At 41.0% G+C, this 24,408-nt stretch overlaps 1 protein-coding gene across 1 annotated transcript in view; it reads right to left on the bottom strand.

The window, feature by feature from the left end:
• Positions 1-715: 715 nt before the first annotated feature.
• lrpprc (leucine-rich pentatricopeptide repeat containing) overlaps positions 716-24,408 on the bottom strand; it is a 112,216-nt gene continuing 88,523 nt past the window's right edge. Inside the window, exons 28-38 of the mRNA XM_060925619.1 lie at positions 22,653-22,795; positions 18,618-18,783; positions 17,501-17,627; positions 15,944-16,032; positions 15,572-15,776; positions 12,986-13,116; positions 9,657-9,772; positions 3,849-3,923; positions 3,585-3,666; positions 2,838-2,980; positions 716-955 (exon numbers count right to left, since the gene is read on the bottom strand). Of these exons, the coding sequence (XP_060781602.1) occupies positions 890-955; positions 2,838-2,980; positions 3,585-3,666; positions 3,849-3,923; positions 9,657-9,772; positions 12,986-13,116; positions 15,572-15,776; positions 15,944-16,032; positions 17,501-17,627; positions 18,618-18,783; positions 22,653-22,795 (1,343 nt within the window). The 3' untranslated portion in view covers positions 716-889. The remainder of the gene's footprint in view (positions 956-2,837; positions 2,981-3,584; positions 3,667-3,848; positions 3,924-9,656; positions 9,773-12,985; positions 13,117-15,571; positions 15,777-15,943; positions 16,033-17,500; positions 17,628-18,617; positions 18,784-22,652; positions 22,796-24,408) is intronic.

Genomic DNA, 24,408 nt, shown 5'->3' with positions numbered 1-24,408 from the left:
TTATAGATGTAAAGGCATATTTCAGGAATATCTTGTATATCTTTAAATTCCACTAGCAAAGCATTTTGATGTTAAAATCATGAGGAAGCAAGTTTTGCACTGGTGCAATCCTCTGATAAATGTGGCAAGAAAATGTGTGAAATACAAAAAAAACACAGAACTGAAGTAAAAAGTGTGGTGCGTGTTATTCATCTTCTCGACTACATTTTTTAGTCGTTCAAATTTACAATATAAATATACAGCATTCTCCAGGATTATATGATTACCGGTTATCACTAAATAACAGATGTGCTGTGCAAAATGTGTATTTATGTGCACAAAGGTAACTTCAGTATTTTTATTCTTTTGTTATAGCTAACTGCCACTCATGAGGACGGTTAACTAAGATAACTATTAATACAGGAAGGTGACAGGTGGCACATGTGAAGTCAAGAGATATACATGGTTTTAGACCAAAGCACTTCGAGGAGAAAACAAAATGCCACCTCCTCGATACACAAACTAGTGTTACTCTGATTAACAGGGCAAAGAACAATCATCATCCTTCACACCCAGACGTTTCCTTGGACTCCAGGCTTGGACTTCACTACACATTTTTATTAAAAACTCTTTCCAAAAGCCTAAGCTGGTATTAAATTTGCAAAGTGTATGGTGTTCAAAGATTCCCATAAACCCAAAATTTAAAAAAAAAAAATTAATATTTCAAAGCAGAAAATAAAGATGTGTAACACATTTATTAACATAAATACTTCTGTACATCACATTAATTTTCAATGCAGTTGTAATAAGCAACAGTTTACCAAGCATCACTGACATCACAGCATTAGAGGATCTAGGCATACGTATTTAAAAAAAAAAAAAAAAAAAAAAAAAAAAAAGAGAAGGGACTCTAGTTATCTGGAGGACTCTGGGTGTGCAAGGCTTTCAGTTTGTCTGCGTAGAACTTGAATGTCTCCTGCAGAGAGAAAAGAAAAATGTATAAATATATACGTGTGTAAAGTTTATAGGGAAAAAGAAAGGGAGAGAAATCCAAATTTTCACAAACATCCTGCAACATGCTACTCTCTCTCTCTGAAAAGCAATTTATTGTGTTATAATTCCCGTTTCTAAAAAGCCCATCTGTTTGCCATCCAAATCTACAGCCTTTTCTCTACACAAGCCTAATAAGAATAAATCGATTCTTCACTGTGGTTGCATTCTGCAGATTAAGTGTATAAACCTCCTTCAAATCCGTCTAATTAAACGGCGGCTGTTTCAAAAAGCAGGCTTTTTTTTTTTTGTGGAAGGTAAGTACTTTCAGAAGGTTAGTGTGACTCAGATGTTGTTTTCTGCCTATTAATGTTGTAATTAAAGTCAATAAGTAACAGAAGCCTAATGCAGGACCAGATGCAAAAAGCACCTCAAATCCTTCCCTTATCGGCGCTCTCAGGAAAGGTTAGCCTTGTCCCATGGGAAAGAGAGAAAATCGGAAAGAGTCAGAGGGTATGGAGAGAGAGAGAGAGAGAGAGAGCACACTACCTGAGATTAACTTAAGTCCACACAAAGCGGAGTGAGAGTGCTGGGGCTTTGTGTGAGTAACAGTTTGACAGGCTTTTGTTCTTGTAGGTTTCTAAAAAACAGCAATAGTGCCCCTAAATAATACAAGATAGAAGAGGGCTAACGCTACCCACAGCAGTTCTGATGGTAACGTAGGGCTGAAAAGTGATGAGGTGAACTGCAGATGATGGCGTTTCATGCAAGGGCATGACCACCTTGGGTGAGGAGGGGAAGGGTGGGGAGGCGTGGTGTAGTATTTCAAGCTGAACCAAAGTGCACATTGTGACAGTGTTGACCATTTTTAAAATGAAGCAAGCCAAACTATATTATTCTGTGTATATGGCATTTAAAAAGTTGAAGATAAGCAGCCTTCTAATTACAGGACTGTGTGAACTGATAAATACACAAACTGCACAATCTAGTAGATTCTTGGGACAAAATGACATGTAATTTATACATGACACATTTAGCACGTTAGGTTATTTCACTATCAGTAAAGCCTCGGTCACAACCGGCCGTACGTGCTCCTACGGCCGGTCTACCTGCAAAAAACGCAAGAAACGCATGGAGGACGCGCGTGTGACGTGCTGATTTGAGCCGTAGACCGGCCGCAGAGGTTCTTTGTCATGTCAAACAAACTCTACGGGCGCTTACGGTTTTTTCAGGTTGCAAGACAAACTTATGGCCAACGTGCGTCTTTCTCCACGAAAAAAAAAAAAAAAAAAAACGCAGCGATTTGGGAAATGCCAAAAAAATCATACATCCGGTTGTGACCTAGGCTTAACAAAAATGGTTTAAAAAAAAAAAAAAGTGCATCAATTTGAAAGTTCAAAATGTTCTATGTTCTCACACTGCTTTTCTAACTCCAACTTTTAAAGTCTGGATTTCAGATGTTCTAGGCCTGTGCCTGGTTAACAGAGTTTACGACCAGTTGAAAACCAACAAATTTATTCAGTTATTTCATGCCAGTTAAAAGCAAGACACTAGTATTGGGCGACGTGATGACTTGCATTAATACCACATTTATTATACCCAGACAATATTTTGGCACTGTGATCAAAGTGCACTCGGATTTATCTTTGACTCAGCTTATGCTAACCTTTCAAAGCACAATCAATAAGACAAGCCCTCATATGTGAGAGTTCCCATCTTCTCCAAAGGCAGACCAAAACCGGAACCTTTTTTGTTCAAGACTGCGGTACATGCTGGATGTATACAAAATCCATGTTTGTGTTTTTATCCAAATACTTTAATGCACATCATTAATGTAAGAAACTCATGGAGTGGCGAGTGATATTTACTGGAGGTTCTTCGAAGGGCACGGCCTCTCCGGCATTCTTGTACAGCAGCGCCAGTCTCTTCAGAGACAACTCGTTGATCTGCAGCCCTTCATCCTGTATCTGCTGATAAAGAGCCTTGGCTGAGGTCAGGTCTTTATCCATACCTGACAGACGGAGACAGAGAGAGATGAGACATACAAAGAAGGAGCAGAGAAATGATTGGGGGGGTGGGGGTTCCAAAATCATTTTAAAATAAGACTGCAGCATTTAATATCTCATCATTCATTCTGCTCTGCTTTTGGGCAGCTGCCACAGGACTTGTTAAACAGCATGTGCTACTGCACTATGGACAGCCACAGAAGAGTTCTGTAAGTACTTTAACATGTCAAAGCTCTCACGCCAGGCTGGCTAAAGCAGGCCCGCATTAGAGAACACATGTTCGCATTAGCAAAATGTGCTTTCTGGTTCCAGCATGCACGCCCAGCTTGTTGCATTTTTAATCAGCTGGATAATAACTGCTTTGCCACAGACCCACAAGCTGAGCCGAGCCGAGCCGCACACTCGGATAAGCACAGAGGACAGAACAACGATGTAAGCACTCTCAAGTCCGCAAAACATAGACGTAAATTTATTAGCTCAAAAGTGCACTTGGATAACACACTATCCCAAGAAACTTTAGAATCGGTAAGGAACTATACAAGAGCGAGCGGTGTACTTCTAGCTGCACGGCCTACCGTAGCCGAGGACAAGCTCTAGAGTCACACTTACTATAGCACTTCAACATGAAGGTGTAGATGTTCTCCTTCTCGAAGTCTGGGATGAGCTCGAACAGATTCTTTATCTTGGCAATCTACAAAAGAGAGCAGAAAGAAAAACTTCACTGTGGGTGAAGATGGCAATGGCGTCATCACACACCACAGACAGTGGTCCTGTGCATTCATTAAGGCGAACGGTAAGCCATGGATGAGATACTGCACTACATGCACTGAATTTATAACAAGGCCACAGCTAACGATTAAATGTGTACTTTACCTGCCCTGGATTCTGAGAAATTTTGGTCATGTATGCCACCATGATATCCTTCTGCTCAGCCACTGCTGCACATCGCTACAAAAAAAAAAGGGACAAAATACACTAAAAACTGATTGCAAGGTTAACATCAGATGGAACTGTCTGCAGGTTCATGCGTCTAAAAATCAGTAGCAGCTTGTAGTCATTTGTATAAGCACAACATGTGTGGACTGAAAGTGCTGAATGGTTTCCATCCTCTTCCATATCTCAAACTGTGCTCTACGGTTGAAGGTTAATTACACAGCTAATAGGGAGTCAGAAGGATAACCACTTAATTCTTTATGAAAATTAAAATGTACTGTTCCAGCCCAATCTGAAGTATAATTATGTTCTCGTGGGCACATAAAGGCTTTGATTTGAGTCTGTACACCTACTAGGCTTTCAGACCCTAGTCTATAATTTGTGTACTCTTTCATTAGATGGCATAGGGGATAGTGCTGGTTTAAAAAAAAAAAAAAAAAACAACCTTAAAACTCATAAAATCTAAAGTCCATGAGAAAGACCATCGCCCGATTGTACTCAGTACTATAATAATGAAGCACTTTGAGAGGCTAGTCATGACATACATCAAAGGAAGCATCCCAGACAGCACTAATGCACTTCAGTTTGCCATCTGGACAAACGGCTCCATAAAGGATGCAATTTCCAGAGTCACCTGTCTTCACTAACCCACCTGGACAAGAAAAATGCCAATGTTAGCGTGTTATTTGTTGACTTCATCTCAGTATTTAAGACAATAATCCACACTAAACTGGCCAACAAGCTCTGGGTTGGATTGACTGGTAAAGTTATCAATTGGTTAAATTCATACTTAAAAGATAGAAGCTTCTTTGTTACCATGGGAAATTGTTCCTCAACGTCAATGTCCTTGACCTGTGGTGTCCCCCAGGGGTCAATTCTTGGACCATTACTTTTCAACCTTTATATGCTCCCACTTGGGCAAATTATCAATAACAATTCAATTTTGTATCACTGCTATGCAGATGACACCCAAATTTATTTTGCTTTATCACCTAATGATTATGCCCCCCTTGAATGTCTCTACCAGTGTATCGATCAAATCAACAACTGGATGTCACAAAATTTTCTTCAGCTGAACTCAGATAAAACAGAAGTAATTCTATTTGGAAAAAAAAGATGAAAGACTCAGGATTACCACTATTCTTGACACAAAAGGGATTAAAACTAAAGAAATGGTTAAAAATCTTGGTGTTTTCATTGACAGCGAGCTAAACTTTGACAGTCACATGAAAGCAATCACTAAAACTGCATTCTATCACCTAAAAAACATTTCCAAACTAAGAGGACTTATGTCAAAAAATGATCTGGAAAAACTGATACATGCCTTCATCTCTAGTAGGGTTGATTACTGCAATGGCCTTTTCACAGGCCTGCCAAAAAAGACCATCAAACGACTTCAGCTGATGCAAAATGCAGCGGCTAGGGTTCTCACACGAACAGAAAGAACAGAGCACATTACGCCAATTCTAAGGTCCCTTCACTGGCTTTCAGTAAGCTACAGAATTGACTTTAAAGTATTGCTCCTGGTGTACAAATCTCTAAATGGTACAGGGCCCAATTACCTCTCTGATATGTTGCAGCGGCCTAACCCAATCAGATCTACCAGATCGCAGCAGAAAAATGTACTATTAAAACCAGTTGTTAAAACAAAGTATGGTGAAGCAGCTTTTAGCTACTATGCAGTGCAGCTATGGAACCAACTGCCAGAGGACATTAAAAATGCTCCTGCTGTTGGCAGCTTCAAATCTAGGTTAAAGACCAAGCTGTTTTCAGATGCTTTCTGTTAAATAATTAATATTGTCTTCTTTACATGTTTTATAATCTGTACTTTTACAGTTTCTGCATGTTTCAAATTTTACTTAACTTTTATACTATTTTATTCTGCTGTTTTTTTTCTACCCCTATTTGAACTTCTACTTCATTTTATTATTTTATTTCTATTATTGTTTAATTCTTATTATATTTTTCCCATTTATTTTATGTAATTTTATTCTCTATTGTTTACTGTTTTGCTTTTACTTCTGTAAAGCACATTGAACTGCCACTGTGTATGAAATGTGCTATATAAATAAACTTGCCTTGCCTCTGAGGTCTCAGACTACACCATTCCACATGGAAACTGGTCTTAGACTTGGTCACTGGCAGACTTCAGCCTGTCAGGATGGGTGACTCCACCTCAACCACACTCTCCCTGAACATTGGTGTCCCACTGGGCAGTGTACTCAGCCCACTCCTGTACTCCTTGTTCATCCATGACCGGTGTCGCCAGGCATAACACCATCATTAAATATGCAGATGAGACTACTCTTGTCAGCCTGATCCACAATGATGAAACGGCAAACACAGAGGAGGAGGTGGAGCTGCTGGTGGACAACCTGTTCCTCAACAATAACAAAACTAAAGAGTTGATTGTTGACTTCAGGAAATGAAGCGTCAACCATGGACCCATTTACATTACCGGAACTGCTGTCAAGAGAGTGGAAAACTTCAAATTCCTCAAAGTCCACATAACTGGAGACCATTCTTGGACCCTCCAAATCTCATCAAAGCCTACTCAGAAGGCTGAAGACGACCAATCTGCACCTTCTGATCATCATAAACTTTTACAGATACGCAGTGGAGAGCATACTGACCAGTTGCATCACTACCTTGTACAGTACTGTAACTCCACTGTGTCTGACCCATAAAGCTCTGGAGCAAGTGTTCAGAACAGACGAACTCCGCATTGGGACAGAATTGAGGAGTATCAAGGACCCTACACCCCTCATTCACCACCTGTTTAATCTCCTATTGTACCATTAAGCCACACATCCCCCCTCCAGGGCTATATAACTGCTTGTACCCACTCACGTACACATTACTCACCAAGTACAGTACTCAACCATCCAGCACTCATACAGAACTGGAACTGCTGCTACTGTAGGTATTGTGCATGTTATCAGAACTGTGCAATATTCCCCCAAGTCTTAACTGTAACGGTCTACTGTATAAGCACCTTCTCTCAATACCTTTTCAATACTGTCTTGTAAATGTCTTGCACTTTAGTCTGTTGTCATTGTTCCATGTACAGAACATTGAGAAAGCTTTTCATTATGCTCTACAGGATAATGACAAGAAAAGTTGAATTGACTTAAACCGAATGAAAATTTACAAGTTCTAAAGGCCTTAAGGAAAGCAGACATTTTGCTATACAAGAAATACATGAGAATAGTAGAGGGAAATGAGACTGGCACTCAATGAGGAATAATTCACTTTTTTTTTTTTTTAAAGTCAATGATGAATTACATGTGGTGGTCTAGGAAACCCTTTCAAAATAGTGTAATTTTCGACTGTTAGGACAACAAAAGTATGCTCCAACTCCATGTCCTGTGGTTTTGGAATGAGCAAATATAGGTGTGATGGTCAGGTGTCCGTATACTTTTGGCCAAAGCGTGTACATGCAGACAGGAAATCATTTCTGGTCAGTAATGCATGTAGTTTCCAGAATTATACATATTAGACAATCCATTGATTCATATGAAGGGTTTCGACATAGAGATAATAAAGAATAATAATAAATTTAAAAAAAAAGTTTAATATCAGACATTTCCAACATGAGGTTTGACAATTTCAAACTGCAGCATCTGGCTCGTGTTTACAATTAAATATAGCACATGGTATATTTAACCCATACTCTTTAAAGTTGTAGACATTAAGGATAGAAATGCAATTTTAAGACAAACACACACACACCATTAGCATATAAATGGGCAATTCTTCAGCAGAGAGGCCAAAATTATGAAATGATTAAGATTGCTTTAACTTGTTAGCTCAGTGATATTGCTAAAGTATGGAATCCAAGGCAAAATGTACTGAAAACCATATTTAAAAATCATCAACCCAATTATAGCAATGTCGCTTCAGAGAAATCTTGGTTTGAATTTTAAGAAATGAAAGTTCAGTTTTTTCTGACGTAATTTTGTTCCTGACTTTTCTTTCCTCATAAAAGATTTTGCGTTCAGAGTTAAACAGCCAACTTTTCTATGCTTTTGTAGGGTCAAAAGATACCCCGTCCAGTGTGAAATTTTTATTTAATACCATTATCTTGGGCGGCACGGTGGTGTAGTGGTTAGCGCTGTCGCCTCACAGCAAGAAGGTCCGGGTTTGAGCCCCGTGGCCGGTGAGGGCCTTTCTGTGCGGAGTTTGCATGTTCTCCCCGTGTCCGCGTGGGTTTCCTCCGGGTGCTCCGGTTTCCCCCACAGTCCAAAGACATGCAGGTTAGGCTAACTGGTGACTCTAAATTGACCGTAGGTGTGAATGTGAGTGTGAATGGTTGTCTGTGTCTATGTGTCAGCCCTGTGATGACCTGGCGACTTGTCCAGGGTGTACCCCGCCTTTCGCCCGTAGTCAGCTGGGATAGGCTCCAGCTTGCCTGCGACCCTGTAGGACAGGATAAAGCGGCTAGAGATAATGAGATGAGAAGTTACCATATTTTGCTTTCCATTACCAAAGAACTACTCCAAGATTGTTTGGGTTTGTCTACATGATATGCAAATGTGTGTCTCAACAGATGTTACAGAGACAGTTGTAACTATCCTTGTAAACCATGCATACTGTAAATGATTGTTTCAGCAAATTAAACAAGAAATTGTAGATGCACTTGTACTTGCTACATATTGAGGACCGGAACACGCTTTCAACCAACAGAGCTACGACATTTTTGGGAAGTGAGGACATTTTGGCTAGTGCTCACTTCTTCAAAGGGTTGTTTGAGGGTTAAGACTTAGTTTTAGGGTTCAGGTTAGAATTGGGCTGAAGTTAGGGTAAGGGTTGAGGTTGGGCATTTAGTTGTGATGCTTAAGGTTAGGGCTAAGGAAGGCATTACATCAGTGAGCATCCCCACAAAGACAGAAGTGCACGTGCGTGCGCCTGTGTTGGGGGATGATGGGTTTGGTTGGAACACAGGCTTCTGGGCTGTCAATGTGTGTGTGTGAGAGATGCTTTGGAAAACTTCTGCGCTGCTTTGGATTCAGTAGCAATGAGATCTACAGTACAAGCCTGTAGTGACGGATGTGCGTTTTGCCTGCTGATGCTTCTCTCAAAATTAAAAAGCTGAGACCCCTGGGAGGGTTTTAACACACGTGTATTAACATGGACCAGAAGCAGCTCAGCACCTGAAAGCCTTCACTCAACTGGGCGGCATGGTTAGCACAGTCGCCTCACACCAAGAAGGTTCTGGGTTCGAGCCCAGCAGCCGGCGAGGGCCTTTCTGTGTGGAGTTTGCATGTTCTCTCCGTGTCCAAAGACATGCGGTCAGGTTAATATGGGACAGCCTTGGGCTGAGGTGCCCTTGAGCGAGGCACCTAACTCCCAACTGCTCCTGTTAGCATGGCCGCCCACTGCTCTGGGTATGTGTGTGTGCTCATTGCTCACTTGTGTGTTCACTGCTTCAGATGGGTTAAATGCAGAGAGGAATTTCACAAGTGTGTGATGAATAAAGTTGTGCGTGCTTTCTTTCTTTGTGGGGGTGGGGTTCGGGGTAGTTTCACTTTAGGGCAAACTTGAGATTGGTCCTTCATAACTCCAGAAAGAAAAGAACCTTGCAGGCTGACCTGACAGAACCAGGAACTGCCCCAAAATGACATTTGAACAGGGATAATGGACTGAAGAGCTGCTTAATTCAGATATTTATAGAACATGTTTTAGTTGGTACCTGGCTTTCAGTAAAATGTAGCAAAGAATGTTGCGGCTTTGGGAGAACTGAGTTACCTGCAGCAGGAACCTGGCGTCCTCTATCCTGCCCGCGTCTATGTACTGCAGGAAGAGGTCTGTGGCAGGTCTGTAGGTGGCAAAGTGATTACACAGCCGCTCCACCATGGCACTCACTGAGAGAGGGAGGCATGGTTTGTCAAAAACACACTACTACTTGGTTCTGTATGACATGATACATACTTTATGCCATCCTAGAAAGTCTACTGAATGTCTGTGGAATATAGTTCACATCAAAACACTGGTAGAAATGCAAATAAAAAACCCTTCGGTTTGAGATTACGTCTAAATATTTCGCTTTTCACAAACTCCTTGTGTTGTTCTTGTCCTGCTTCTACTGTATGAATGAATAAATAATGCCAAAAGTAATATCTGGACAACAAATGCATCAACACTGATCCTGGTATGAGGTATAAAATATACTTCTAAAAACACTCCAAATCAATCACAGCTCCCACGGCATATTTGTGGATAGTTACTGGACACAGAGCACAGCGGATTATATGCCTGTACCTTTTATGAAAGTCATTATAGTGTAATTAAGTGCACAAAAATTACTGTAATCTCAAGGTCAAGATCAGTACTTGTGCTATAATGATGTACATAAAAGGTCAATGCGTCCTCATTCCATATTTAACGTCCCTACCAGCTGCTACGACAGGAAACAGGATTAGCCAATCAGAAACATGAATGAATTTTTTTCCCCCATTTCTCTTTGAAAGCAAAGACTACACTCCAAGTATAACGATATTGAAGTTACAGTGAATTAACTACTCGGGGGTTTAGCATGACCGAAACGCAGACCTGGTTTTATGAGATAAAATGCCATTTCCTCTTTATTACTAGTACGCGTTTTAATCATTTTCAATGAGGAGTATTTTATTAGCCTGGGCCCGCCCATCCTAAGTGTGACGCAACACGGGGGGCTGTTGCGAACTTAGTCTGGCAAGGCAAGCTATCTCCAGCTCTTCCAAGCTCCCGAAAAATCGGGAGCCAATCAACTTTGAGCATCTCCAACGGCCCTAGGTAGAGGCGTGTTCAAGGCAGTGACGTAGTAGAACTGCGACCGGAAGCCATAGATTGTTTACAGAATCTATGCCGGAAGCGCTTCATTCACTAGAAACATTACGAACATGGAGCAGCGGCAAGCCTTTGACACAGCGGTAGATGCTGTATTGAAAGCATTCAACGGGAAGTTCTCATTGAAAACGCGGCAAAGAGCAGCCCTGGAGGTATTTATCTTCTTCCTGTTACTCAAGCAGTTTCCGTCGCGTCACATACGTCAGAGGAAAGAGTGATGTGATTGGTTTAAGCTTCGTCACAGCCTTTTCTGGCTTCGACCAGTAGCAAACTGAGGCATTTCAGGGAGGCGGGTCAACCACACGCTTTGGGAAACGGTTGGGCTTAATATTTTTGCCAGACCAATGCTCGCAGAGCTTTGAAGTTGCGTTAGCCAGACTAGTATTTTATGGCAATAATATTAATATTTCAAGATTGGTTCAGTGTAGATTATGACTCGAGTATGATGATGATGATTATTATTAAATGATTAAAGTAATAAATGCATGTCATGATTGCTTCTACTGCTGTCTGGCACCCAACCTATGCATGAGTATGTTCCGCTTATTGATATAATTGTTCAGATCACATGGTGGTTTTACTTAATATATTTTCTCAAACCCCCCCTTCTGAAGTGACTTCCTGGCTAGATCACTGCCTCCAAAACAAAACACCTGATAGCACAAGATATGTGACATAAGACTTGTGCACATTGTCCTGCTAATGAACACATGACCCAAAACGACATCAGAACGTATTTCACGATTAACAGCAGCAAGCAAATTGTAAATATAAAGAAGAGAAATTACAGAATCATCCTGCAATACAAGTACCCATCCTAGGTTATTTAAAGAGTGTCTTTAATATACAGTGTGAAACTGTATCAACGAGGATGGTCATTAAAAACAGACTGTGATTTGTCACACTTCCTTCTCACTGACCAGGGTCTGCAATTTGCTGGTGAGGCAAAGTGAAGTTCATGGTGCTCATGTTTAACATGTTCCCTTATGCCTCTGGTTGCTTAAGACCAAATGCGTTACTAATTTCTGTATTAGAATCGGCGAGTACTAAAACATCGCACATGCCCTGTGTCCGAAATCGCTCCCTACTCACTATATAGGGCACTGTTTAGTGAGGATGCCATTTTGTAGCGCTGTCCAAAACGATAATGAAGATTATTACAACCTATATAGTGCACTCAAAATATCCCATAATGCATCACGAAAAGTAGTGTACAACTGATAGTCACTAACCAAGCAATATATCCCATCATGCATTGCAGTTGCGTTGAAAGAAATCAAATTAAAAGTCTCAACTTTATCAAATCAAAGGGCAGCAGCAAAGAAGAAAGTATTCAGCCTTGATTTAAAAGAACTGAAAGATGCAGGTATTGATTAATGTATTTATCACAAAAATACATGCATGTATTTATTATTTTGAAAACCCACCAGCCGCCTGATCTGGCACGCTTTAATTGTGCCAAGCGTACTGCTTATATTACTCCTGTTTTACAGCAACTGCATTGGTTGCCAGTCATTTCTCGGATCAAATACAAAATCTTGCTTTTAACCTATAAAGCTCTTCATGGTTTCGCTCCTTCCTATCTCTGTGAGCTAATTCATTTGTACTGTCCCTCCCGCTCCCTCAGATCTTCTGTCTGTGGACTTCTGACTGTTCCACGTTTTAAACTGGCATCTATGGGTGGCAGATCATTCAGTGTTGCTGCTCCTAAACTTTGAAACTCGTTACCACAATCGCTTCGTGACTGTTCCACTCTCTCTTCCTTCAAAGCTAACTTGAAAACTTTTCTCTTTACCGCACACTACTCTTCCTAGTGTGGCTTTTTTTTGGGGGGGGGGGGGGGGGGGGGAACTCCTGTGTAAAGCATCCTTGGGTTTGTGAAAGGCACTATATAAATTATTATTATTATTATTATTATTAAATTGTGTGACAGTAACGATGTAAATACCAGCGCGACGGAGTAGCGTCCGAAAGCATCCCCCCCCCCCACACTTTTTACCAATGAGCTCACTATATAGTCCTCTATATAGTAATTCCCTATATAGTGAGCAGGGAGTAGTGAACAAGTGAGCGATTTCAGACACAGGGATGGTATCAGTGCATCCCTAATTTGAAGCAACATAATTATTTCAGCCATGCAAATTCTGCCCAGTTAATAACAGTGCAATGGACACCACAATGGGGGGGGGAGCATTTTCAAAGTTCACAGGCTACATGGTCTTCTAGGTGAGAAAGGTTACGTGTCTCACGTTTATCAAGTGCAGCACCGTTGTTGGCATCGAGAACTTTACGGAAGACAAAGGCGATGCTTTTTTGCGGAGCTTCTGAGTTCTGGATGTACAAAGCCTCGAGTCCTTCCACTGCACTGCCAATGTCCCCACTGAGTATGAGAGAAGGAGAGAGAATAAAACATTAAAGTAATATCAGAACATCAAGCGATCAAAGTGCACAATATAAAAAGCAGCAATCTCAATTTTCTATTCAACACTTCTTGCAACGTACAGCTGTGTGCAAATGTTTGCATCTGCCGTGGCACCTGGATGAATGGAATGGAGAAAGGAAACAAACAATCTTTTATATGAATGCCTCATTATGGCATCTTATGACTTAAAACAATCGGCATGCTTATTAAGTCTTATTTAATGAAGAACAGGCTAGCACTCAAGCAAAATGTGTAAATATCAAGGGCATCACAAGGAAAAAAAAAGCCATCACAAGCTCTAAAACAAGAAGATCTTGACTTTTCACAGAACTAGAGAAAGGCACAAAAGATATTGAAGTGTTTATATGATTAGCTGTTTATTAAACAGTTAAAATCATAAATGAAGAACACACATAAGACACAATGACAATACTGAAGATTGGAAGAAAAATAACTAGAAAAGAAAAAAAAAACTGCCAGTAAGGAACAAATTCCCAACAACAGGAGATCTGATTAGCTTGAAAGTGCATGTAATGCCCCTAAACCACACTTTTTTTCCTCGTACAAAGCAACAGTCATTATGTTGATTGGCCATGTGTTTTCGAACCATAGCTGATCCAAAAGGCCATAAATTGATGGAAAATCGATAAGATCAGCCAATTTTTATGGAATCTGCCGAGACTGAACCGAAAGATCCTGAAGGGGTGCATGACATCACACATATAACAATCCAGATATCAATTTCGCTCATGTGCTCAGCAGTGGTTAGACCAGTCTCAATAGGGAATCACATTTTGGACAGAATTCTGATAGGTGATTGGAATTCTTATGTGTCAGATAGAGGGGTAGATGATTATCAAGGATATTCTGGACGGAGTAAATGGTTATCTTTTCAAGCCCCCAAGATGAGAAACTGCCAGTTCACGACAGTCCCACTCACCGCCGATAGCGCACCACCAGCCAGAGAGAATTGGAAACACAGATCGGTTTGTAGATTTTTATTCTAAGCTGGCCGCTGCAAAAATACAGGGAAAATATTTCCATGTATTTCAATAAATGCAGAAATCTAATTTAAAAAACGTACACTTATTCAGTGTAATTACTGAAAGAAAATATGAAGTGGGCAATAATAGGGGACTCGACGAACTGTCCAAATGTCAGATCAAATGTCATTTATTAAAATCAATGGGTTTCTTTTTGCCCCATTAATTCCTATGTGGTTGTTCTGGTGGTGATGAACACTTGATGAATCAGATTTATTATTAGTAGACGACATGAAATCTGCCTGCTTTGTTTGCACAAACCTCACCCACTGCCGCTTTAGATTAGTGTCATTTCTCGGAAATTTGTGAACCGAATGTCCTGTTGTATATGGATTTGAACATTCAAACACAATGCAGTGCTTTCCCATCATTATTTTTGTAAGATTCCAACAACAATATCCAATTTCAGCGAGTAAACAAGCACGGAGTCAGATGAACCGAAATGACCCAGATGGGTTCCATGCGTGACGTCACGTGAGATTAGCCCTGGGGCAAGGCTGCCTTTTCTCGGGATCTGGACGCTGCGATTTATCGATAATTTTGTGCTTGATGATAAAATAAATAATTAATATTATTTCCCCCCCGCTTTATTAATTCATTTTGGTCATTACTAATGTTCATTTTAAAGAATTACAATAAGGCATTACATACACTAATATCTTACCACTAACATTTTGACCCTTTTGGTAATTTTGTGACAATAATGAAACATCTGTAAAATCTGGCATTAAATGTTGTACAGCTTTCCAAGTAAGGGAATGAAAACTTTCGCACTTCATTCTATACTCATGGTTAAGACAATGTCAGTCACAGCAGCTAAACACACCTGAGTGGAGTTAAGTGACGGCAACTCCAGCACACAGAATAATAACGATGTAAAACTTTCATTGGCTACATTAATATTCTCAGTCGACACTAGGCCAGTCGCAGATGCTGCTCCTGTGCTGTCAGCAATCGACAGCAGAGGACGACGCATTCCCTCACGACTCAGTGGACATCGCTGTCAGAGTGAACCCTGACCCCCACCTGGGCCTAAACCACAGTGACACGTGTTCTGAGCACAGCTGAGCCAAAATGACTGGTTAAGAGGCGAGATGGAAGGTTCTGGAAACAGGCCACCGCATTAGCGTGGCCCATGGTAAATTATTCAGACTGTGCAGCTCTAGCCATCACAGCTGATCTGGGGCTGGAATAATAAGCGGGGGATGGGGCGGGAACAGACTGAGGCATATGAGGACAGCTGGCCGTAGTGGATTCGGGCTTTAGGGAGGGAGAAATCTGTGCACTTGTAACCAACTTACCAAAGATTTTGCGCACATGTAGGTACTCACGTGCACACAGACAGACAGATACACAGAAGCAACTCTCACTTTTTGATATGAGCCAAAGCCTTGTTGTTCACAAACAGCATGTAGGACAGGTTGACGGAGGTTCCCAAATTCTTAACCATGCTCTCCACTTCCTGGATGGCCTCTATGTCTCCGTGGTTACCCAGTCCCTGGACCAATCGGGTAAAAGCAAGTTGGGAAGGGACCTGGTCAGACTGCAGCATGTCCTTAAGACTAACCAAGGCTCCTTCACGCAAAAGACAGACAAATATGAGAGAGAGAGAGAGAGAGAGAGAGAGAGAGAGAGAGACTGTAAGGTTGATTTAGCTTTATTTTTCGTAATATTGCTGAAAACAAGCAAGCGCTAATGATGAAAATATTGACTCGACAGACAACAATGGTGCTCTGACCAACCTTTAACATCTCCTTGCTTTACTAGTGTCACTATATGGAGGTTGTTGGCCATTTCACTCAGCTTGAATCCTGCAATATGTTTGGAAGCACTGTGGGAAAGAGAGATGCACGTCAACGTCTGTGTGCAGCATAAACTTTGAAGACCTCTTAACTGGCATCCAAGTTCCTTCAAAAATAAACACCAAGAAGATATGAACATACGAGGGAGCCAAAGTGTTGTGTTGCTCTGGCAGGCCATCCCAAGCCCCAGATGCCCTCTCCTCGATCCTTTAGCTCCCTACAACCTCAATCAAATATTTTCTTATTACATTCTCTGTCCAGATTAGCTCTGTTGCCCAATTGAGCAGCTGCTGCCAGACCTTATCGCCATAGCGATGGGTCTAGAGCAGCCCAATCGGCAGATTGCCGGCTGTTTCAGGGGTCACGCTTCTTATCGAGCTTGGGGGAGGAAAAAAAAAAAAAATCCCTGTGCCCCTCTTTCCTCCCCTTCCAGTTCACAATCCCATCCATCTATTTCTCTCTCCACTCCTCTATTACCAATCTTCTTAACCTGGCTGCTAAGCCCTCCACTCCACTCGAGACTAAAAGGCCAAATGCACCCTCACGAAACGGTTATCAGCAGCAGGGGCTCAGCTATAGGGAGACAAGCACTGGCTTCTAACTTTTCTGTCTTTGTGCAAGTGTGTTTTGTTTGCTTGTGTTGCTGTCACACACTTCTAAACGATGAACGAATGGCGTTGTAGCCACACTGTTTATAGCGGACCTGAACCAAGCTTAGTAGTGAGCGTGTAAGAAGAGGAATGGCATAAGTAAGCGTCACCAAATCATCTGGATAGAGTTTAGATCTCTGAAGTTTTGAAGTCATGCCACATTATTTTATAAAAGATGTATTGTAAAAGCAATAGGAAGCTCTATAGAAGTAAAACTGATATTCAGAGAGGATTCAGAGCAGCTGGTGGAACAAAAAATAAATAAATAAATAATATCACCATCATCTCCACTTGTTGTGCACTTAATATGCCAGAACACAAACTGGACAAAAGTGACTGATTCTAGGTGCATAAGCTAGAAATTTGAGAATTAAAATTTTACCGATTGGGTTGCCTTAAATTGCATCCATTCATAATTTCAGGTTATTGTACATGTATCCGTTTTTCACACTAAATTTCTCTTTTAAAATACCAACGAGTTATCACATTCATTGAAAACAAGGGTGCAGAACAATTAGCTTACAGACGAGCTCTAATTAATAACACCTTTCCTCGTGTGGTTCTGCCCACCCGAGTCAAATTAGCATGTCCAATCTGTCTCGTACCGAGGCAAAATACATCATCGGCGCAAGTTAGAGGATTAAATTGCCTGCCATGTTTTGTACTGAGCTAGTGAAATCATAAATAGAATACTGTATTCTTGTCATAATAAAAGACTCAGCACGTATTATTCATCAGATTTTTCTATGCATCGGCAAGCTTTTCAGAGATCATCTGCCACCATGGAAGAGAATGATATGAAGCAAGTCAGGCAGAGTGGGAGGATGACCAACACGGGCAGACTCACATGTCTTTTACTTCCATGGCATCATTAAGGTTTCCTCTGGCCAGCAGGGCCTTGATGAGGATGTCATATGAACCAGCTGCCAGAGCCAGACCCTTCCTGTGTGTCTCCTTCACCACCTTATAGGCCTCTGTTTTTGGTGGAAGTAGATTAAAAAAAAAAAAGTTAAAAGGTTTTAAAGGAACAGTCCACCGTACTTCCATAATGAAATATGCTCTTACCTGAATTGAGACGAGCTGCTCCGTACCTGTCCGAGCTTTGCACGACCTCCCAGTCAGTCAGACGCAGTCAGACGCGCTGTCACTCCTGTTAGCAATGTAGCTAGGCTCAGTATGGCCAACGGTATTTTTTGAGGCTGTCGTTAGATGCGACCAAACTCTTCCGCGTTTTTCCTGTTTACATAGGTTTATATGACCAGTGACATGAAACAAGTTCAGTTACACAAATTGAAACGTAGCGATTTTCTATGCTATGGAAAGTCCGCACTATAATGACAGGCGTACTAACACCTTCTGCGCGCTTCGGCAGCGCATTGATATCTGAGCTCCGTATCAATGCGCTGTCGAAGCACGCAGAAGGTGTTAGTACGCCTGTCATTATAGTGCCGACTTTCCATAGCATAGACAATCACTACGTTTCAATTTGTGTAACTGAACTTGTTTCATATCACTGGTCATATAAACCTATGTAAACAGGAAAAACGCGGAAGAGTTTGGTCGCATCTAACGACAGCCTCAAAAAATACCGTTGGCCATACTGAGCCTAGCTACATTGCTAACAGGAGTGACAGCGTGTCTGACTGCGTCTGACTGACTGGGAGGTCGCGCAAAGCTCGGAGAGGTACGGAGCAGCTCGTCTCAATTCAGATAAGAGCATATTTCATTATGGAAGTACGGTGGACTGTTCCTTTAAGGCATAAACAATTCAAGGTGGCTAGTCACAAACAAATTAAACCTCTCACACACACGCACACAAAAAAAGAGGGGTAGGAGAGAAACTGAAGGAAAAGGACTGCTATAATTTGTGGTGTCCTAATTAAAAGTCAAATAAAACGACAGGTTTAACACCAAGAACACCATGTTAAGATTTAATAGTTATACTGTATTGCAGAAGAACATACCTTCAACTTTCCCTTTTTTGCTGAGAGTCATAACAGTGAGGTGATAATCATGGGGTCTAGTCTCTCTTGAAAAAGACGCTGTGGAACCGGTACTTTCTTCCACTTTTAAACGCTCCTCTTTGACGTCCTCAGAATGATCCTCGGATTCAGGTTGTTCATACCACATCTGCAGAGGGAACACACAACATATGCAGCCTTCTTATACACCACAGTTCTGAACAGTCACAAAAAGATGGAAGTGTTAAACTCATCTGAACAAAATTAGCACAAAATTAAAAGTAGTACAACTTGCCGCAATGGCCACCACATTAGTGGTGGCAGCATAAAAAAGGAAAAGGACATAAAAGGTGGTTTTGGGGGAAGAGAAAAAAAAAAGAGAGAATATCTACGTACAAAATGTATGGACAGACTGTGCCTGAAAGTAATAAGATCAACTGTGAACTACTGCTCACTTCCATATCCCCCCACTCTCACTTGTATCAGAATACAAGCAATTGAATGAATAGGACGCTTATTATGAATGTTGACTTAAATAATTAACTCTGAAACAACTAAGCAGTGTTCTTCGCAGGTATTTCAAATAACATCCTGGTAAACGGTCATTGTGAAATAGCATTTTGCTTCTTGAAATAGCATCAAAATCCACCCTATACATGTTTCATAAATATATTCAGTCGGTAAACAGGAAGTCGATGTGCGACAGACCTGAAAACAGTATATACAATATAGAACCCCAAGCTGAAGCTCAGTACCACCTATCAAGCAATTGTGATTTGTAGCTGCTGAGAAAAAGTGTTATGAAAAATTTATAAATCCACCCTACAGTGGTGGTTGAATGTTTGTGAACCCTTTAGAATTTTCTATATTTCTGCATAAATATGACCTAAAACATCATCAGATTTTCACACAAGTCCTAAAAGTAGATAAAGAGAACCCAGTTAAACAAATCAGATAAAAATATTATACTCGGTCATTTATTTATTGAGGAAAATAATCCAATATTACATATCTGTGAGTGGAAAAAGTATGTGAACCTTTGCTTTCAGTATCTGGTGTGACCCCCTTGTGCAGCAATAACTGCAACTAAACATTTCCGGTAACTGTTGATCAGTCCTGCACACCGGCTTGGAGGAATTTTAGCCCATTCCTCCGTACAGAACAGCTTCAACTCTGGGATGTTGGTGGGTTTCCTCACATGACCTGCTCGCTTCAGGTCCTTCCACAACATTTTGATTAGATTAAGGTCAGGACTTTGACTTGGCCATTCCAAAACATTAACTTTATTCTTCTTTAACCATTCTTTGGTAGAACAACTTGTGTGCTTAGGGTCGTTGTCTTGCTGCATGACCCACCTTCTCTTGAGATTCAGTTCATGGACAGATGTCCTGACATTTTCCTTTAGAATTCATTGTTCCATCAATGATGGCAAGCTGTCCTAGTGCAGATGCAGCAAAACAGGCCCAAACCGTGATACCACCACCACCATGTTTCACAGATGGGATAAGGTTCTTATGCTGGAATGCAGTGTTTTCCTTTCTCCAAACATAACACTTCTCATTTAAACCAAAAAGTTCTATTTTGGTCTCATCCGTCCACAAAACATTTTTCCAATAGCCTTCTGGCTTGTTCACGTGATCTTTAGCAAACCACAGACGAACAGCAATGTTCTTTTTGGAGAGCAGTGCCTTTCTCCTTGCAACCCTGCCATGCACACCATTGTTGTTCAGTGTTCTCCTGATGGTGGACTCATGAACATTAACTAATGTGAGAGAGGCCTTCAGTTGCTTAGAAGTTACCCTGGGGTCCTTTGTGACCTTGCTGACTATTACACGCCTTGCTCTTGGAGTGATCTTTGTTGGTTGACCACTCCTGGGGAGGGTAACAACGGTCTTGAATTTCCTCCATTTGTACACAATCTGTCTGACTGTGGATTGGTGGAGTCCAAACTCTAGAGATGGTTTTGTAACCTTTTCCAGCCTGATGAACATCAACAACGCTTTTTCTGAGGTCCTCAGAAACCTCCTTTGTTCGTTCCATGATGCACTTCCACAAACGTGTTGTGAAGCTCAGACTTTGATAGATCCCTGTTCTTTAAATAAAACAGGGTGCCCACTCACACCTGATTGTCATCCCATTGATTGAAAACACCTGACTCTAATTTCACCTTCAAATTAACTGCTAATCCTAGAGGTTCACATACTTTTGCCACTCACAGATATGTAATATTGGATCATTTTCCTCAATAAATAAATGACCAGGTATAATATTTTTGTCTCATTTGTTTAACTGGGTTCTCTTTATCTACTTTTAGGACTTGTGTGAAAATCTGATGATGTTTTAGGTCATATTTATACAGAAATGTAGAACATTCTAAAGGGTTCACAAACTTTCAAGCACCACTATATATGTTTTGTAAATGCATTCAGTTGGTAAACAGGAAGTTGATGTGTGACAGACCTGAAAATGGTATACATGGTATAGAACCCCAAGCTGAAGTTTGGTACCAAGTGGCTATGATCTGTGGTTGCTAAGAAAAAGGCTGTTTTGGATGGACACAAATATGGACAGAGGTACAGTAAACCAGTATCCCCCCCCCCGAGCAGGAATGTATTTATGTTTAAAAAAAAAAAAACAGCTCATTTCACACAATTTTCCACCTCCAAAATAGTCAACAAGACTTGTCTGATATGCTTAATAATAAAATCCAAAATTCCTTGTGTATTTATTAAAAAACACCAACAACACAATACCTACCCATACACCCCTAGTGTCGCATCATCTTTTCAAATAATGTTGCAGACTTGCCAACGTGTCTCCAACACAGATTTATACACAGTACCAGTCAAAAGTTTGGACACCCCTTCTGTTTTTCTTTATTTTTACTAATTAAGACACTTCATGTCAAAGTAATGATGGATGTCGTTTCTCTTTACTTAGCTCAGCAATTCTTGACATAATATGGATTACTACAGTTGTGGAATAGGGCTATTTACTGTATTTTTATTATTTATTGTTTGATCTCAAACGCATTACGAAGGCAAGAAATTGCACTAATTAACTTTTGACGAGGCACAACTGTTAATTGAAAAGCATTCCAGGTGACAACCTCATGAAGCTGGTTAAGATAACGCCAATCGTGTGCAAAGCGTCATCAAGGTAAACGCTGGCTACTTTGAGGAATCTGAAATTCGAAACATTACGTTTAACACTTTTTGTTTATCACATAAATTCCATATACGTTCCAGATGTTATTTCATAGTTCCGTCATCGTCAGTATTGTTCTACAATGTAGAAAATGGTCAAAATACAGAGAAGAAAAAAAAAAACCAAAATGAGTGGTACTTTTGAGTGGTACTGTATATAAAAAAAGTTTAATACACATGATCACATACAGAGTGTAATTAAATCAGATATAAGTCACATGAGCCATTTTTCATTATAAAACATTGTTACGCCCCAATGTTTTTGCAAGCCAATTAAAAAGTTCAGTGTTCCATCATGCTCATCATCATGCAGTTATCTTCCTTTAATGTGACCATGTTCCCGTTCTGTTTGGATGTGAAGTGTGTGTGGGGGGGGGGAGGGCCCTCAGCAAATGGTTTTATACCAAGTTACATTCAGTGCTCGACCGATCGATACTGTACAATAAAGTACTGCTGTTGGTGGAAGAGAGTAATTTTCTGTACAGGTAGATTAAAATGTTATGGGTCAGTTATCCAGGATAACAGGAATCACAAGGAAGTACAAGACTTGGGTATGTATCAACAGAAAGGATTTTGGGTGAGGTAGACTTCCATTACCTGTTCGTTTCATTAGCCATGTCTAATGGAAATGTCTTGATTCATTTAAATCAAATGCAAACAAAATTTTATTAAAATGCAAAACATTAAGAAGCATCCCTTTAACGTCACACTCTTGACAGTAACTCTAGGATTTGATCACCACCTTCAAGGCCTATGAGTAACATTCAAAAACTGGCATTAAGGATGAATTTGACAGCAGCAAGTAGAAACAAATCGAGTTGGCTTATTTTACCTCAGGCATGTCAAAGGGCACCTCCTGGTTGTTGCTCTTGAGGATATCAGCAAGCAGGCGCAGGGTTCTTTCTCGGGGAATCACATTCTCCTCCTGCATCTTAGTCCAGACAGCTTCTGCCTTTTGCCAGTCATTTATGTCCACTGGAGAACGCGGGGTGGAGGGCAGGGTAAAGTCTTATAAATCAATCCATTACATACATGCACAAGCACAAACCAACGCCATCATAAAAGCCAAACTCAATTCCGAAGTGGGCACACTCTAACCGAACATGCAGTCTGCATTTTGTATTGGAACGACACCGAGGCTTCAAAAAACTTGCACAGCGTTGGGGGAGATTGTTTGCAGCCATCTTAAACCAGTCAGTCAGTGCGTTTACATGCACATCCAAATTGAGCTACTGTCGGTAATCGAGCTAAGGGTCCCAGCAGGGTGCCAGAGAAATCCAATCCTACATGCACAAGGAAATCGAGCTATTGTGTGAGGTACATTGTGCACCCGAGCCACAGGTGGCGCTACACGCCCCATCGTGTTGGTACACTTCCGGTTGTCGTCATGAAGAAGAGCTATTCAAGAGTATAAACAAAGTTATCAGTTCCGTGTTCACAAGAAGAACGACGACGAGGACAGCAACATCGATATATATATTCAACTCCTTAAGCTGAATGAGCATGAACTCTGTCTCCTCATTGCTCCAGAAGTGCACGTTTCTACTACTGTTGTCATGCCGACCAAGGCTGTTGTGTTTCCCGCTTGTGGTCTCGTCACTCGTCACTTCCGGAAGGGGCAGTGCTGAAGTAAGTAGCTCGACTACGTAGCTCGATAGGGTTTACATGCACTAAGTAGCTCGGCTACAAATCGCATAATCTAGGTCGCGTAGCTCGATTACGAGAAATCCAGTTCGGTTCGATTTCAGCCGAGCTAAGGTGTTTCCATGGCATTTAGAACTTCGATTTCAGTCGAGCAACGGCAGAAATTCGATTTTCTCTATGTGCATGTAAACGCACTGAGTGACAGGGTAGAGGATTAGTAAAGGGGAACTACTTTAGCTTTCGAACTGTTAGCTGCCAAGAATTTATGCAATAGGTCATCATCATCATCATCATGTTCTGGAATTCAGCTGGGCGCTATGAGATTCAGAATGCATGGTGAAAGAAAAAAAAAAAAACCACAACAAGCCATTTCCGCACATGACCATTAAAACAAAAAACACATTTACGAAAAGGCTGCAGCACAGTGAAAAAGGTCAGATTTTCATGTGGATTTTACACGGTTGTTTTATACTTCTACACAGCATTACTGGTTTTCATCATGGTTGGTCGCACACCATAGCCGCTAATTAGCCTGATTTTACAATGCAAATCAGCTAACTAGCTGGCTGTAGTCCATCGCTTAACTGGAATTTCTAAAATGATCATGCTGATTTGTTTGTCCCCCCCAGTGGATGTTTATGCTTGATTGATAAAAGCCTTTTTTCCAGATTGGGTGTTGGGGCGCTCTGATTTCTGTCCACAATGTGACCGCATATAAAAGCACTGAAAAATAAGACCCCAAACTGCTGGTCCACTGGAGGTGAAAACGCAGCTTTAGCCGCTTTCTAACTAGAGAATTAAGAAATTTCCATCAAATGGGGCCCATGAGCTCCTCTGGCTTTTCCCTTTTTCGGAACATTTGGAAGTGTGATGAAGATAGAACAATAACTCATTGTACTACCACTCGTCTGGTTTTGTCTATCTGCGCGCGCACTCACAGATGT

The sequence above is a fragment of the Neoarius graeffei genome, chromosome 7, assembly GCF_027579695.1.
Source record: "Neoarius graeffei isolate fNeoGra1 chromosome 7, fNeoGra1.pri, whole genome shotgun sequence".
Taxonomy (NCBI): Eukaryota; Metazoa; Chordata; class Actinopteri; order Siluriformes; family Ariidae; genus Neoarius; species Neoarius graeffei.
This window is presented reverse-complemented; position numbering and strand designations above follow the sequence as displayed.